This window comes from Grampus griseus (assembly GCF_964374135.1).
Source record: "Grampus griseus genome assembly, chromosome: 4".
NCBI classification, from domain to species: Eukaryota; Metazoa; Chordata; class Mammalia; order Artiodactyla; family Delphinidae; genus Grampus; species Grampus griseus.
Window position 1 is genome coordinate 60,681,044 of NC_138997.1, and position 16,695 is coordinate 60,697,738.

At 34.7% G+C, this 16,695-nt stretch overlaps 1 protein-coding gene across 10 annotated transcripts in view; it reads left to right on the forward strand.

The window, feature by feature from the left end:
* The window catches only part of EPHA5 (EPH receptor A5), a gene marked incomplete at both ends in the record, with an annotated part of 324,390 nt that overhangs the window by 12,876 nt on the left and 294,819 nt on the right, over window positions 1-16,695 (forward strand). For all 10 annotated transcript variants that reach the window (XM_082652895.1, XM_082652898.1, XM_082652897.1 and 7 more), the window contains one exon: window positions 16,163-16,227. In XM_082652895.1, the coding sequence (XP_082509021.1) occupies window positions 16,163-16,227 (65 nt within the window). The remainder of the gene's footprint in view (window positions 1-16,162; window positions 16,228-16,695) is intronic.

Consider the following 16,695-nt stretch of genomic DNA (forward strand, 5'->3'; position numbering starts at 1 on the left):
TACAACTTGGTAGGAATTCTTAATAATGCAGGGAAAGGAGCAGGAAAATGGATATCATCAACCATGTGAACAGAGTAACATTAAAAAATAGATTTATAAAGAATAAAGTTTAAAATGTAATGATGAATGGCTTTTTAAGTATAGCTTGGTTAATGTCTGGTTAGTGTGTTTAATTCTACCCAGTGTCTGATTAGTATATTTAATTAACTATCCCTTTTGAACATATTTTTATTTACTCTAAAAATTCTAACAAATATATGAGAAGTGTCAGTGGGTTAATATTGTATTCTACTGAGCTAAGAATTCTTTGAACTGAATTTTTCTTCTACATGGGAGGGATAATAGTGATAACTGCTCTGAAAACTATTACCACATAATCTCCTTTAATTCTCACAATAACCCTGTGAGCTGGATATTATTTCAGTTTACTAGTGGGAGATGGGGCTGGGGAGAAATTAAGTAAATTGCACTGGGTTGCACAACAAATAAATTGATAGGTTGGGAACCAGGTGTGTTTGATGCAGAAGCTCTTGGTTGCACCCACTATCTACAGATTATATTTATTTAAATGTACTTAAGTATTATGATTTGTATTTTATTTACATATACAATTGTTCAAGGAAGGAATCATGTTTTGTTACAAAACCACATGTTTTATAAGAAAATCAATTAATATAAGAATAATATAAGCAAAGTATATGGGGACATGGAAAATTTATATCAAGAAAATCTCACTATCATTAATGCTAAAGCAATTGAATAGAAAACTTAAGTATAAGCTTTGATTTACACAGTTCTCATTTCCTGGCAGAAAACCTGTCAGAACCTATTAGATGAAAATCAGTTTTGTATATTTTGAAAATTGGTAAGAATTATTATTCATGACATTGTTCAAACACAAACAACACTGTGACCAGCTAATAGGTTCTTATGTAAGTCACTGTTGAAAGCCAAGGACAAAGGGTTAAAAATGGTTTTCAAATTCCTTTTTTTTTTAAGTTTCAAAACCTCTAATTCCTCTCATCACTGTGGAAGCCCAATACATGAAGCAGATAACAACAGAGTTATTGGGCTTCCTGGCTCTTTCTTTACCTCCTTGCTCCCTTCATCTGCTTGTGCCTCTGAGATATCTCTTTAGAACCACAGGTGCCATTGTGGGCTCAGTGTGAAAACCACTGTGTTAAAATATAAAAGGAATGTTGTATAGAAGATCCGTGTGCTATGATCCTGACTTGTAGCTTTGTAACAATCTAGCTAAAAACTAATTATAATATCTAGTAAAGTTTACTTTGAACCAGTGGTTCCTAACCCAGAGGCACTCATCAGAGCCAACCTCAAAACATGGTTAAATATACCATGCCTGGAGCCTCCTATACTCACTGAGTCAAAATTCATTAAAGCAAGTCCTGTGGAAATCTGTAAGTTTAGAACCTGGGAATCTGTACTTTTAGAATATATATTCTAAAAGTACAGATACATATATATATATATATATGTATATATATATATAAAACTATATAAATGTTTTCTATTATTAATCTCAAGGACAATATGAAAATGTGCTAAGGCTAAAGGTAATGTATATTATTATCAGATAACACTGTGTACAATAAGGACATACAAAATGTTAGAGAATTGTAAAAACAAATGTCAAAATCCAAAATTATTCTAATTATGGTTTGATATGTAGTCAATGATAGAACCATTGATATCAGAACTGATCCTCAAAGTATATGCTTTGATTAATATTTCCCCTTTATATTCCTACATAATTTTATCTTCATTTTGAATGTGTTCCCATATATCCCTGAGTGTCAAATGTTAATTCAGATAATTATACCCTAAGAGAGTCTGACTTGGGGGACACAGAAGGATTATTTCACAGGTAATGCAAATTCAAGCAAGTGTCTACTCTTAGAGCTAAGCAATTGGAAGGTTGAACAATCAGCAGGATACTTCCTATTTTATGCACTGATGCATCCCCAAGGCCTAGAACAATACTTCGTACTTAAGTAGATGCTTAATAAACATTTGTTGAACGAATGAACGCTCATTCACTGCAAGTGTCCATAGAACTGTAATAGAAGTTAAAGCAGTGAGCTAGACTTTCTCCTTTTTACATACTATTTGTATTACATGTGATTTATTAGGTTGAAGATAATAGAAAAACTATCCAACAGTGACTTACAATGTAGAGGGGTTAAAAAAATGTTTGAGAAAGAAGTTTCAGGGTAGATGTCTGGTGGTTTGGGTTCAGTGGCTTAATGATGTCAGGATAGGAATCACTGTGACTTTTTTGGCCTTACTTTCAAGCCTATTGCCTCATGGTTGCAAGAAGACTGATGCATCTCCAAGCATCACATCGAGTTCAGAACAAGAAAAAGGGAAAGAGAAGAGCCAAGAATCATGTCAGCTGCCCTATTCCTTCAGCTAGGACAGCAAAACTTTCCCAGAAGCTGACAAGGAGATTTCAGACTTATGTAACAAGGGCCCCCAGTTCAGTGGAGGCTAAGATTATAGAAACATAATGATCATTATTTGGTAAGGCCAGTTATGAGCCATTGTCTGGTGCTGGGCACATTGCCCCTCTAAACACAAGTGAGATTCTGATATGAAGGAAGGAGAAAGGATGTTAGTAATTAATGGGCGTAAAATAAAATACAATATCACTGAAGTGATACAATACCACTGAAAAGAGAAAATACTTTTATTTTATTTTATCTTGTTTTATTTTACTTTATTTTCTTTTATTTTCTTTTCCTTTATACACATTGTAAAAGGAGAAGTAGCCAACTAGTGGGGTTATATTTTGACCAAAAATATATTTTAGGTACCATGTTAACTAGGCAAAAATGATTGCTACTAGATCATCAATCTTATACCTTATAAAGATACATAATTTATTGTATTTCTAAAAAATGACTTAATAATTACTTTGCTGCTGTCATGAATCTTGCTAGCTATTTTGAAATGGATAATTAGAGCTGGGTACTAAAATGTTTATGTTCAGTCACCTAAAATTATTGGGCACAATATTTATTTATACTTCTGTCAATAGTGCTTTATATTTTGACTAGCTTTTGATGACAAATTGTTATCCAAGGATTTCTTGTAATATATATATATTTTTTTCCATTTTGGATAACAAAGCCATTCTGTAGGGTTTACATCAGAATTCAGTTTTAATTAAGCCACAAGACTGACATGGGATAATGACTGAAGTTGCTAGCAGAAATTTGGGTCACTTCTCATGTCACAATAAGGGCTACTGGGCCACACAGTTGTTTGTGCTTTTTTGGAAATGCCATCACCTTAAAATACAGACTGTGAAATTGTGCAAGTTTCTTTCTGTTTTAGTGCATGTTCAGATCTAATCATCATTTTATCCTACGCTGAAGGCTGGAAAGCTAATTATTATATAGGTTGTTTTGCAGTTTGGTATATTTCAGTCAAACATTAGGGGTAATTAGGGACTGGGGTAAGGATTCATTCCAAATGAAGAATCAGCTTTGCCTACATTTCCCATTTCTATTTTGATGTGCTTTTTGACATCTAAGGACAAAGTATATTTTACAAACTTATACCCTGTTTTGCCCCAGTTAGCACGCTTATTAAAGCATAATGAATAATAAAATAAAAAAATAAGTTACCCTTTTGCTTTCTGAGATCTTGTAACTTACTGTTGGAAATTTGATACTAAATTTTGATTTCTCCAGGAAAAACTAGTATCTGCTCTGTTTAGATTAATAGACCTGAGGATTTCCATTTTATATAGAGTACTACTAGATCATTATGGGAGATGCTGGCTTCTGTAACATGTTATTCAAAATTCATTGATTTAGTAAAACTCCTTGATATGTAGAAATTAAGAGTTTCAAAGGAGGGAACCTTTGGATTCATTAAGTCTGATATTGAGGCAAGTGTGATATAGAAGCAAGAGAAAGAGCTTTGGAGTTAGATAGACTTGGATTTAGATTCTGGTTTTGTGCTTATCAGCTCCATGACCTTAGACCACTGCCGTGTTTAGCTTTTCTCAACCTCAATTTCCTTATCTGTAATGTGGGGAAAATAACATACCAAAGGATCATTGTTAGGATTAAGTGATATAATGTGTATTAACTACAGATACACATAATTTTATTAGTCTTAATCGCTGATATTACAAATATGAGAATAGAGGACCTCAAAATAAAATCACTTCCACAAGCTCACACAGTAGCAAACCAGAGCCATAGGACTGATGAATATTCTCTGTGCAGTGAACTATTCTCAAAGTGAATTGTGAATGTGCACATTTATTTCAAATGTTGAGGATTTGCACTGTTTTGCAAGGAAGAGCTTCGTATACTATCTACGTACATTGTAGAGTGGTGAACAGGAATTGAGTGAGCATATTCTGTAATATGACAATTTTCAAGCCCATTATGTCATCTAATTTTGACTTTTCTTTTTAGAATAAAAACAATATGTAAAACTAGACAAGTTTGGTTACCACACCTGACAAGGTAGCCATGAAAACCATGTTTTTGCTCTTTTCATGCAGTGTGTCCTGTGAGGAGCAGACTGCTCATTGGTCATAATTTCGCTCAGTAGATTTCAGAGTTACCTTTGCCTAAACACTCTGTATAGACTAATCAGTGGATACGAATTCTCAATCCCTCTTTGCCATCTCCATGAGTTTACAATTTTAGAGTATATTAACAATTCAATATCTTTAGCATACATTTCTGATTGATTTTTGCTTCCTTCAGAGTTGTATGCTTCATAGTATGACTGTGCTACTGCTTACTTTTCAAAGAGCAGTGGCTAAAAATTCTTTGTTTATGATGATGAAAAATATTTTGTAACAAAATAGAAAAAAAGAGACAAAAAGAACAAAATGAGCATAGGTGAATGTATTTTGAAACAATTAAAGGCAGTGGTTTGCTCATAGTCAACAATGAGAGTAATAAGATTGAAAGAGACAACAAAAATCATCTATCTTTGATATCACTTATCACTTCAAAGATAACGAATATGATGGTGTAAGTAACTCAATTTGAAATGTCATTGGAATTCTTTAAGTCAAATATCTTTAAATGGGAAGTATCGAGACATGATAGAAGAAGAACAGACTTCTGGCATAAGAGAGACTAAAGTCTGCCTTCAAATTCTGCCACTTAGCAGTTGTATCTGTTAGGATGTCTTCCTCTGCAAATAGCAAATCACTTCCCACTGGATTAAGCAACAAATCTGATTATTTCCCATATAACAGGAAGTCCTAAGAGAGGCAAATTTCAAATTTAGGTGGATTAGCAACTCTGTGATACAATTTTGAATCAGATACTTCTCATCCCTTCACTCTGCCAACCCTAATCTATAAGCTTTGCTCTCCTGCTGATTCTCCTTGTTTGCTCAAGATGGCTGCATCAGTTCCAGGAAATATACTCATACCCAGCAACTTTCAAGGCATCCAGGAGTTTCCTTTTCTACTGTTTTCTTCATAAAAACTCCTTTCCTTTGAAGATCACCTTCACAGCTCATTGGACAGAACTGAAACAATAGTTAAGACCGCATAATTGGAACTGAGATAAGTTCAGCATCGCTAAATTGTGGAAGAAGAAGGAGGGAAAAGCCTGAATGAAACTGGAGAAGAACATAGAGACCAATTTTTCTGGAAGAACTTACATTAAAAACAAGACACAACTACAAGGTTTGAAGTAGGGAGGTGACGTGGCCACATTGGTGGCTTAGAAAGGTCTTTATGGATTCAGTGTGTTGTAGACATTTTCAGGGATCATGCCTCTCTACTGAGAAACCAGTTAGGAGATTTTTCAAGTTAAAAATTATGGCACAGATTTGACTGGACTGGTTCTGCTGTGGAATGAAACAAAGAAGGCAGTTCAGAGAGCTATATACAGAATAGAGTTAGAACTGGTGGGATTTGGTTACTGATTCAATGTAGGGGGTAAAGGTGAAGGAAGACAAAGGTGATTCACAGACTTCTGGATGGAACAACTGGTTCTATGACATTGCATTCACTGAGATAGGGAACATAGGAGGAGGATTTTTTTGTACAAGGAAGATACTTTGTTCACTTTGCTACAGGTTGAATTTGAAATGACTGCAAGTCATGAATGTGTTAGTAAATAGCAGACAGTTTTATAGGTTGATTGGAATTTCGAGAGAGAGATGGACAAAATATATGGATTTGGGGGGTTATTAATATTTACATTACAACTGAAGACTTGGAAGTTCATGAGCTCCTCTACAGGGGTTCTTTCATAGGGGGTATGTGCTAATATCACCTCTAAAACCAGTCAGCTAACAAACAAAAGTTAAATATCCTAGCCATTCTCCATCCTAAATAGTCTGATTCAGTATGAATGGACTGGTGCTAAGACATTTGTTCTTTCCAAAGATTCTTTTTTCTTATTCCCATTTTAAGTCCTAGTCAAGAATCATTGGTATAGCGTGATAAGTGAAGACAGTCTACAAAAATAGAGTATTGATCAAAGCCAAGGTTTGAAGGGTTGGTAGAGGAAGAGTAGCTTATAATGGAAACACATAGCCAGAGAGGTTAAAGAAAACCACAGAAATGCATTGTCACTGAAGATGAAAGATGAGAGAGTGTCCATGGGGGTCATGATCATATGCTACCAAAATGTAAGGAAAATTAGGAACTCAGAGCTACATGATTATCACAATTTTTAGAACCAATCTTTTAGATTGGTGAGATTTTCCACAGGCAGTGTTTGACAGCCATGGTTCATGTACAAATAAAGTAGATTCATTCATGATTAAGGTTTACTTCTTTGGATGCCCTGGGGAGATAGGTTGCTGTAATCAAGGTATTTGATGATGTCTAGGCTCTTAAGTGCGGGACTTGGTTATGGGAAAAACCATAAGCAAGGCTTGTGGTCTGTCATGAAGGCTTCAGGTATTGCCTCATGTTTTTTTCCTCCCTTGATTTCCCTGCTGGGGCTCTGAATGATACTGCAAACTGTCAGTGCTGTGTGGATCCTCTAGGTTTGCTGGGATCGTTAAATGAAAGAATATATATAAATTGCCTGGTAGAGTACCTGACACATAGTAAACACTGAATAAGTTTCTTTTCTAATATTCTTCCTTTTTTTTTTTTCCTAAAAAAAGGTTGTACAGTTATGTTGCTCAGAATTACAAAAGAAATGAATATTCTCTCATTCATTTTCGAAATACAGTTGGTTATAGATTCTTGCTTTCAAGCAAAGACGACAGAAATCTATGTAACACCCCTAAACCTAAAACATAATTCTTACCAAATTTACAAATTTAGTTTTCCAATGGGAAACACATGTCTTCTTTCTCTGCACTCCTGTTGCCAACTGTTCTTTGTTCCCTGAAGCAGTTGTCTCATTATAAAATTTAGCCCAGAAGCAAGAAATCACATCTGTGCTGAATGAGACTATGGAGAGAGGCTGGATAGCTGTATATCTGGGGTTTAGTCCCACAGATTAGTTAAACGTGTGCTGTAATTGAATCCAGTAGCTTTTCTGGTATTGTTAAATGGAAATCAATAAGCAAGCAAACATCAAAACTCGACTGTATTCAATGGGACTTTGGTTCAATGCCTTTAGAGAGAGAGAATTCCATCTTATCTGCTACTAATCCAAAGTATTGTCTCTTCACACTGTGATGGAGGTCTGACTACCATTATAATTGTGTTTGTGTGTTAATGTGAAGATCATGGGAAAAACAGAAACAATGTAAAATTACAAATATGCCTTTTGGGTCTCCTTTACCTTCATGTCATCAAGGATCACACATTCTTTCAAGGCATTACCCACTGATGCTGGTGGGACCATGCGCCTTCAGCTGTCTTTTGACTCTTCAAAGTTTCAAAACACATTCATCCCAATGCATCATTTTCCTGGAAAATCCAATAACATTTTTTTGCCTAATTATTAGCAAGATGTTACGGAGGAAGCAATGGAGTCAGAGGGATACACAGAGGGATATAACTTTGAAAGTTAAAGAGCATATTTGAATAATTAACTCCAATTACTCTTTAATTTTTAGAATGTGTGAAGTTGAAGGCTTACGAATCTTTTTGTGCATATTGCATTTTACTCATTCTGCCCTCCCTTTGTCCTTCTTGAATCCCAGCAAAAAGAATGAGTTAGCAACTCTCTGGCTTTTCTGAAAGTAAAATTTTTAAAAGCTTTTCTCTGTTTGTTCAAGAAAGCATTAAATTTATTAGTATGTAGTAATAAAATTAAGACATACTTAAGATTAGTTTGAATTAGTTTCTATTATAATTGTTATTTGGTTAGGCAGTTAACTGATTTTTACTTATTAAAAAGTTCCTGTATTTGTGAGTCATTGTTTTTCCTATGTTAACTTTAGGAATTTGCAATAGACTAAATACTCATTGACCTCTACAGAGTGATTTCTCCTGGAGAATCAGTCTTCTAAATTAATGATTAGATTACCAACCAATATGCCCATCGTCATTGTAATTATAGAGTGGCTGAGGGAAAATGACCTTGAAGGCTGTCTCTCAGTTTAATGGTATGGCTTTATTTTAAAATATAAATAATAGAATAAAAACATTTTCCATAAAATTTCTGATATCTAATTAATGTCTTTCAGAGTAACTGTGGTATCAAACATTTCCTCTAATTATATTCATTAGTGGCTTCTCCCGGACAAGTTTTAATTAAGTTGTACAATGAAGATCAATACTCATTGTGTATTCATTGCAATTTACAACAAGCATATATACTGTTCAGAACAATTTAATTACTGTAATTGTAGCACAGAAGATACTTAGTGACTGTGCTGCATTACTGCCAAACCGCCTTTTAATAAATTCAGTAATGAAATTAGAAAAGGAAATTCTGAAAATTCACATTTATATATACACTATGTCTAAACCGGTTTTTATGTTAGTAGCTTAAGTAATGGGGGGAATGGAAGCATTGATAATATCAGTGGTATAAAGCTTTTTCATGCATGCCATCATGAATGTTGAGAAATTATTAGAGCATAAATGACTACACTTGTAATAATAGTTACTTTGGTTACTAAAAATAATGTATGGGTGTTGGGTATTCAGAATACTCTGTTTTCTCTAAATAAGATGTCAAGTTTTGTTACTTCCATTTCCTTAAATAGGAGTAGTATTTTCATTCATAAGGAATGCTTCCAAATGTGTTAACTTCTATTAATGATGATCATGCTGCTGATACATTGTGCAAGGAATTGTGGAAGTAGAGATTTTCTGGAGGCATCATAGGTGTTTCTGAGATTGGGTTTCTGAGATTTGGCACTGGTGAAATTTGAGCCACATAATTCTTTCCTGTGGGGTGGAAGAAGTTTTGCTATTCACTGAAGGATGTTTAGTCAGTTGCATGCCTGGCTTCTTCCCATGAGAGGCCAGTAGCAGATACTCCCCTACTTCCCAGTTTTGACGATCAAAAATGTCTCCAGACATTATCAGATGCCCATGTTGAGAACTACTGGTGTGTGTTGATTCAGCCACACCCTCCTGATCTGTCTACTGAGCAAATGATTCATTCATAAGACAAACAGCTATTCAGCTGTTCTGAATGCAGGCTAGGTTCATAGGCATGAGTCAAACATAGTGTTCTTTTAGGGGAACAATAAAATTCTATGTATTCCGTGTTTTGGATATAAGAATTGGGTGTTAATAAAATATTCAGTAATACTACCTTACCCACAATTAGGAAAAGGAGAATCAGAGATCGTTTCCTGGGGAAGACAGTTTCTGAAATATGTTTTGAAGTACAAATGAAGACTTAGCAGTTCACAAAGGGAGAAGGGTATTTGAGATAGCTAAAGCAGCATGGGCAAGACTTGGAGGTATAAGAAAGCCCTCTTACTCTTATCTGTACCTATCTGTATATCTAATTTTATGTAGATATAATTTTAGATAGTTACTTTTCCTGAGGCATCAAATCCCAATTTACTCTGCATTACATGAACAAAATTATAAAGTAGTAATCTGCAGGTAATTACCTAAAACACCTAATTTTTCTCTTTTTTTCCTCAATTTCCAATTCAGTAATGGTATATGTAAATATCTGCTTTGCACTGTGAATGTTATGAAATCATCTTTTAGGAGGAAAGCAATTTTAGGCAGTATGGAAAAGTGACATGCATGTATTTCCTATAAAACTCCTAATCTGTTTACCTGAAGAAAATCTTTTGACAAGATCATCAAAAGAAAGATGATATACATTCCTATTGTAGTTATTTCCATGTGTTCAGTAATGTATTCCAATATGGGAAACTCCCAATAAATTGTAAAAATAGTGAAGCTAGTATTTTCATTTACTTTCACACTTACACATTTTCTAAGCCAAGAAGAGTAAAAATAGTAATTTTAATTAAAGTTAATTCAAATGAGGGCAATTAAATTTTAGAAAGACATCTGGAATTCTGTTGATAATAATGAGTATTTCAAGAATGCACATATTATTAAGAAGTCTACAAGGAATGCTGTGTTTCTCATGGCAGGCTAGTTATGAATTCCTAGAATTCCTATGCACATCACTTTGCCACCACAGGATTAAGTTCAGTTTGACTGCCATCGTAGCAGAAGACCTTTAGTTTGCTCATTTGCTCTACTTTATCTAGTCCACACAGATATGCCGCTGCTCAATATCAAAGGTGAGTAAAATGAATCATAAAGATGAATAAACAGAAGGATTTAGGTTCTGCACTTCCCTGATATTTAGTCATGTCTAGACACAGACCTAGTGCCCCAGAAAAACTAAAATGAGGACAAGGACATTTAAGTTTAATGTAGCCTTATTCCCATAGAAACCAGAAGAGCCAACAGTAGCGTAAAAAGAAAACAGTACGGATCTACCTGAAAAATTAAATTTAGTGGACTGACTCGAGGATTTGCAAGGTTAGTGGGTAGTGAAATAGTTTTGGTCTGTTTGTTTTTGTTTTTTTCTGTTTTAAAACAATAGTTTTTGAGTTAGGTCAGTTTCCTTTAAAAAACAATAATTCCACATATCACTTATTGTTTTATTCCCTAAAGCCAACATGCTGTATGTAGGCTAAAGTTGATACAAACATTCTGTAGGCATACATTTTTATAGTTAAAGAGCTCAGAACTTAATGAGGAAAATAGACAAGTTTAAGGGTAGGTTACAGTATTGAGTATATATCTGTGTTTTCTAAGATTTTAAAGTTTTTGATTTATTTTCATATTAATAGTTTTAATACAGACTGTTACCTTAGTGTGTAAGATATGTATGTTTGCATATATGATATGAAATGAAATGATGGATAATAAGGGTAAAATGCACATAATTTCCATAGCATGCCAAAAATTTCTATTTCAGTTGTGATCCTGATTTCCTTGATCAAAATAATTTCAGAGTATGGTCCCTTGTAGAAGTTTTACACATTTCTCAGCCTATCTAATGTTAAACCTTTAGTACCCTAGGCTTACACTTGCAGATCCAACCATCTTTTTAGAATTGCGGGCATTTCAAGATACTGACTCTTGAATGTAGTTTGAGAAAGCTTCAGTACCTCTGACGAGGGTTAACCCAGTCGTTTCCCTTTTGGGTCCAAATACCATGCTCATTCAAAGTGGTTCAGCGGCACAGCACACCAGGTAGATCCATTTGGTTTAGGCATAATATATTTGAAAGATAATGGTCTATGATCTAGGTCTAAAGCATTTTGACTACATAGCACCTTTTTTTTAAACATCTTTATTGGAGTATAATTGCTTTACAATGGTGTGTTAGTTTCTGCTTTATAACAGAGTGAATCAGCTCTATGTATACATATATCCCCATATCCCCTCCCTCTTGCATCTCCCTCCCACCCTCCCTATCCCACCCCTCTAGGTGGACACAAAGCACTGAGCTGATCTCCCTGTGCTATGCAGCTGCTTCCCACTAGCTATTGATTTTACATTTGGTAGCGTATATATGTCCATGTCACTCTCTCACTTTGTCCCAGCTTACCTTCCCCCTTCCCGTGTCCTCAAGTCCATTCTCTACATCTGCGTCTTTATTCCTGTCCTGCCCCTAGATTCTTCATAACCATTTTTTTTGATTCCATATATATGTGTTAGCATTGAGTATTTGTTTTTCTCTTTCTGACTTACTTCACTCTGTATAACAGACTCTAGGTCCATCCACCTCATTACAAATAACTCAATTTTGTTTCTTTTTATGGCTGAGTAATATTCCATTGTATATATGTGCCACATCTTCTTTATCCATTCACCTGTTGATGGACACTTAGGTTGCTTCCATGTCCTGGGTATTGTAAATAGAGCTGCAATGAACATTGTGGTACATGACTCTTTGTGAATGATGGTTTTCTCAGGGTTTATGCCCAGTAGTGGGATTGCTGGGTCATATGGTAGTTCTATTTTTCATTTTTTAAGGAACCTCCATACTGTTCTTCATAGAGGCTATATCGATTTACACTCCCACCAAGAATGCAATAGGGTTCCCTTTTCTCCACACCCTCTCCAGCATTTATAATTTGTAGATTTTTTGATGATGGCCATGTGATAGGTGTTAGCTCTTCTCTAAATGTTTGATAGAATTCGCCTGTGAAGCCATCTGGTCCTGGGCTTTTTTTGTTGGAAGATTTCTAATCACAGTTTCAATTTCAGTGCTTGTGATTGGTCTCTTCATATTTTCTATTTCCTGGTTCAGTCTTAGAAGGTTGTGCTTTTCTAAGAATTTGTCCATTTCTTCCAGGTTTTCCACTTTATTGGCATATAGTTGCTTATAGTAATGTCTCATGATCCTTTGTATTTCTGCAGTGTCAGCTGTTACTTCTTTTTCATTTCTAATTCTGTTGATTTGAGTCTTCTTTTTTTTCTGGGTGAGTCTGGCTAATGGTTTATCAATTTTGTTTATCTTCTCAAAGAACCAGCTTTTAGTTTTATTGATCTTTGCTATTGTTTCCTCCATTTCTTTTTCATTATTTTCTGATCTATTCTTTATGATTTCTTTCCTTCTGCTAACTTTGGGTTTTTTTTTCCTTCTTCTTCTTTCTCTAATTTCTTTAGGTATAAGTTTAGGTTGTTTATTTGAGATTTTTCTTGTTTCTTGAGGTAGGATTGTATTGCTGTAAACTTCCCTCTTACAGCTGCTTTTGCTGCATCCCATAGGTTTTGGGCCATTTTGTTTTCATTGTCATTTGTTTCTAGGTATGTTTTGAGTTCCTCTTTGATTCCTTGAGTGATCTTTTGGTTACTTAGTAGCGTATTGTTTAACCTCCATGTGTTTGTATTTTTACACATTTTTTCCTGTAATTGATACCTAGTCTCATAGCATTGTGGTCGGAAAAGATACTTCATATGATTTTAATTTTCTTAAATTTACTAAGGCTTGATTTGTGACCCAAGATATGAACTATCCTGGAGAATGTTCCATGAGCACTTGAGAAGAAAGTGTATTGTTTTGTTTTTGGATGGAATGTCCTATAAATATCAATTAAGTCCATCTTGTTTAATGTATCATTTAAATATTGTGTTTCCTTATTTATTTTCATTTTGGTTGATCTGTCCATTGGTGAAACTGTGGTGTTGAAGTCCCCTACTATGATTGTGTCACTGTCGATTTCCCCTTTTATGGCTGTTAGCATTTGCCTTATGTATTGAGGTGCTCTTATGTTGGGTGCATAAATATTTACAATTGTTATATTTTCTTCTTAGATTGATCCCTTGATCATTATATAGTGCCCTTCTTTGTCTCTTGTAATTGTGTTTATTTTAAAGTCTATTTTGCCTGTTATGAGAATTGCTACTCCAGCTTTCTTTTGATTTCCATTTGCCTGGAATACTTTTTTTTATCCCCCCACTTTCAGTCTGTTTGTGTCCCTAGGTCTGAAGTGGGTCTCATGTAGACAGCATATATACAGGTCATGTTTTTGTATCCATTCAGCCAGTCTGTGTCTTTGGTTGGAGCATTTAATCCATTTGCAATTTAATCCATTTGCAATTATTGATATATATCTTCCTATTACCATTTTCTTAATTGTTTTGTGTTTGTTATTGTAGGTCTTTTCCTTGTCTTGTGTTTCCTGCGTAGAGAAGTTCCTTTAGTATTTTCTGTAAAGCTGGTTTGGTGGTGCTGAATTCTCTTAACTTTTGCTTGTCTGTAAAGTTTTTAACTTCTCCGGCAAATCTGAATGAGATCCTTGCTGGGTAGAGGAATCTTGGTTGTAGGTTTTTCCCTTTCATCACTTTAAATGTGTCCTGCCACTCCCTTCTGGCTTGCAGAGTTTCTTCTGAAAGATAAGTTGTTAACCTTATGGGGATTCCCTTATATGTTATTTCTTGCTTTTCCCTTGTTGCTTTTAATATTTCTTCTTTGTATGTAATTTTTGTTAGTTTGATTAATATGTGTCTTGGTATGTTTCTCCTTGGATTTCTCCTGTATGGGACTCTCTGCGCTTCCTGGACTTGACTGACTATTTCCTTTCCCCTATCAGGGACATTTTCTCTTCAAATAATCTCTTCAAATATTTCTCTAATATAATCTTTTCAAATATTTTTCAGTCCCTTTCTCTTTCTCTTCTTCTTCTGGGACCCCTTTAATTCAAATGTTGGTGCATTTAATATTCTTGCTGAGTTCTCTGAGACTGTCCTCAATTATTTTCATTCTTTTTTCTTTATTCTGCCCTCTGGTAGTTATTTCCACTATTTTATTTTCTGGGTCACTTATCTGTTGTTCTGCTTCAGTTATTCTGCCATTGATTCTTTCTAGAGAATTTTTAATTTCATTTATTGTGTTGTTTATCATTATTTGTTTGCTCTTTAGTTCTTCTAGTTCCTTGTTAAACGTTTCTTATATTTTCTCCATTCTATTTCCAAGATTTTGGATCATCTTTACTATCATTACTCTGAATTCTTTTTCAGGTGGAATGCCTATTTCCTCTTCATTTGTTTGGTCTGGTGGGTTTTTACCTTGCTCCTTCATCTGCTGCATATTTCTCTGTCTTATTTTGCTTAACTTACTGTGTTTGGGGTCTCCTTTTCGCAGGCTCCAGGTTTTTGTCGCAGGTTGTTGTTTTTTTTGTCTGCCCCCATTGGGTAAGGTTGGTTCAGTAGGTTGTGTAGGCTTCCTGGTGGAGGGGACTGGTGCCTGTGTTCTGGTGGATGAGGCTGGATTTTGTCTTTCTGGTGGGCAGGACCGCGTCCAGTGGTGTGTTTGGGGGTGTCTGTGAACTTAGTGTGATTTTAGTCAGCCTCTCTGCCTAGCACACTTTTAAACTACTTTAATTTCAGAGGGACAGTAGGTGAACCTTTTGAAATATAAACTCCCTGAGTGTCTATGTATCTGTGTGTGAGTATGTGCAAGTTTGTGAGTGTGCGAATGTTGGTGCATGGACCTGTGCATACTCTTCCATTGCTTTCTTTTGCAATGATGATGTTCGGACTTCCATCTTGGGAGTTACTAATATGTTAGGATACCCAGCCCTAATTGAATTCTGCCTTTCAAAATGTAGCTAACAGTTTTGTAAAAAACACATTTTGGACTATAGTTATATATAAATGAAAGTATCTTTGGGAATGCAATGAGCACTTAGCTATTGCAACAACCTTAAGAGCTGCTGCATTTCCTAGGCTTGGTTAAGAGTGTATAGATTTATTTCTTAATTAAATTTGCAATTTGGATTACGGATTTTGGTTAATATCACAAAAAATCTTACAAACTTGGGAATAGTTTATTGTTGTTTAATGTAAATTATTTGTTCATTGCCTTTATAACAGCTTTCCAGAAGAAAATAGAGTATATTTAGCCCCAACTTTACAGCTGCAGCTTAATCCCAAGAACCAGCATCTTTAAAAAATAGACAATGGTCCTCATGGTTTTCTACGGACCTTTCCTTTTTTTCTTTTTCTTATTAATTCTTTTCCTTTATTCCTGTTTGACCAAAAAAAAAGCACTTAGGGTAATAACTTGTTTATATACTTTTGCTGTTATTTTTCTCCAAATAATTATTCAAACTCACTTATTCTCTTGCATCCTAATAATGTTTTCTTCAAATTATAACTCTTGTATTCATCATAATGAATGCTCAAATTACTTTCAGTTATGGATGTAATATGTGCTTTTAATAACACTATGAAAATAGTGATATATTTTTGTATATTTGACTCAGTTTTGTTTTCTTTCTCTTTTAGTGAATTTGTTGGATTCACGGACTGTCATGGGGGACTTGGGATGGATTGCTTTTCCAAAAAATGGGGTAAGCCTTTATAAAATTTTCCCTACAACTTAAACTACTTGAATAGACATCATCTTAAATATCATATAGTTGTAAATTCTCTGGACATATTTGATGTTAAGAAAAGAGGGGTGTGTGTGAAGGGGAGTGAGGAGACTTCAAATTAGCTTTGACTGGGAAAAGCAAGCAAATTGGGAAGAGATTTTTATTACTGAAAAACAAATATATTATTTTCCTCTCTGAATATTTCTCCGTAAAGAAATGTGAAGTTTCTTCAGCATTCAGGAGAGTTTCAGATTGAAGCAACCAACACATTTTTAGAACTGGTTTATCTTTAAAAAAAAAAAAAAAGAAGAAGAAGAAGAAGAGCTAAGAAGAAAGCAAAGATTTGCTGCTAATTTGCCCTTATCTTGTTTATATTGAATAGGAAATAAAAGTTCATGTGTCAATGACAGTGTTGAATCAAACACTGGAACCAACTTATTATGT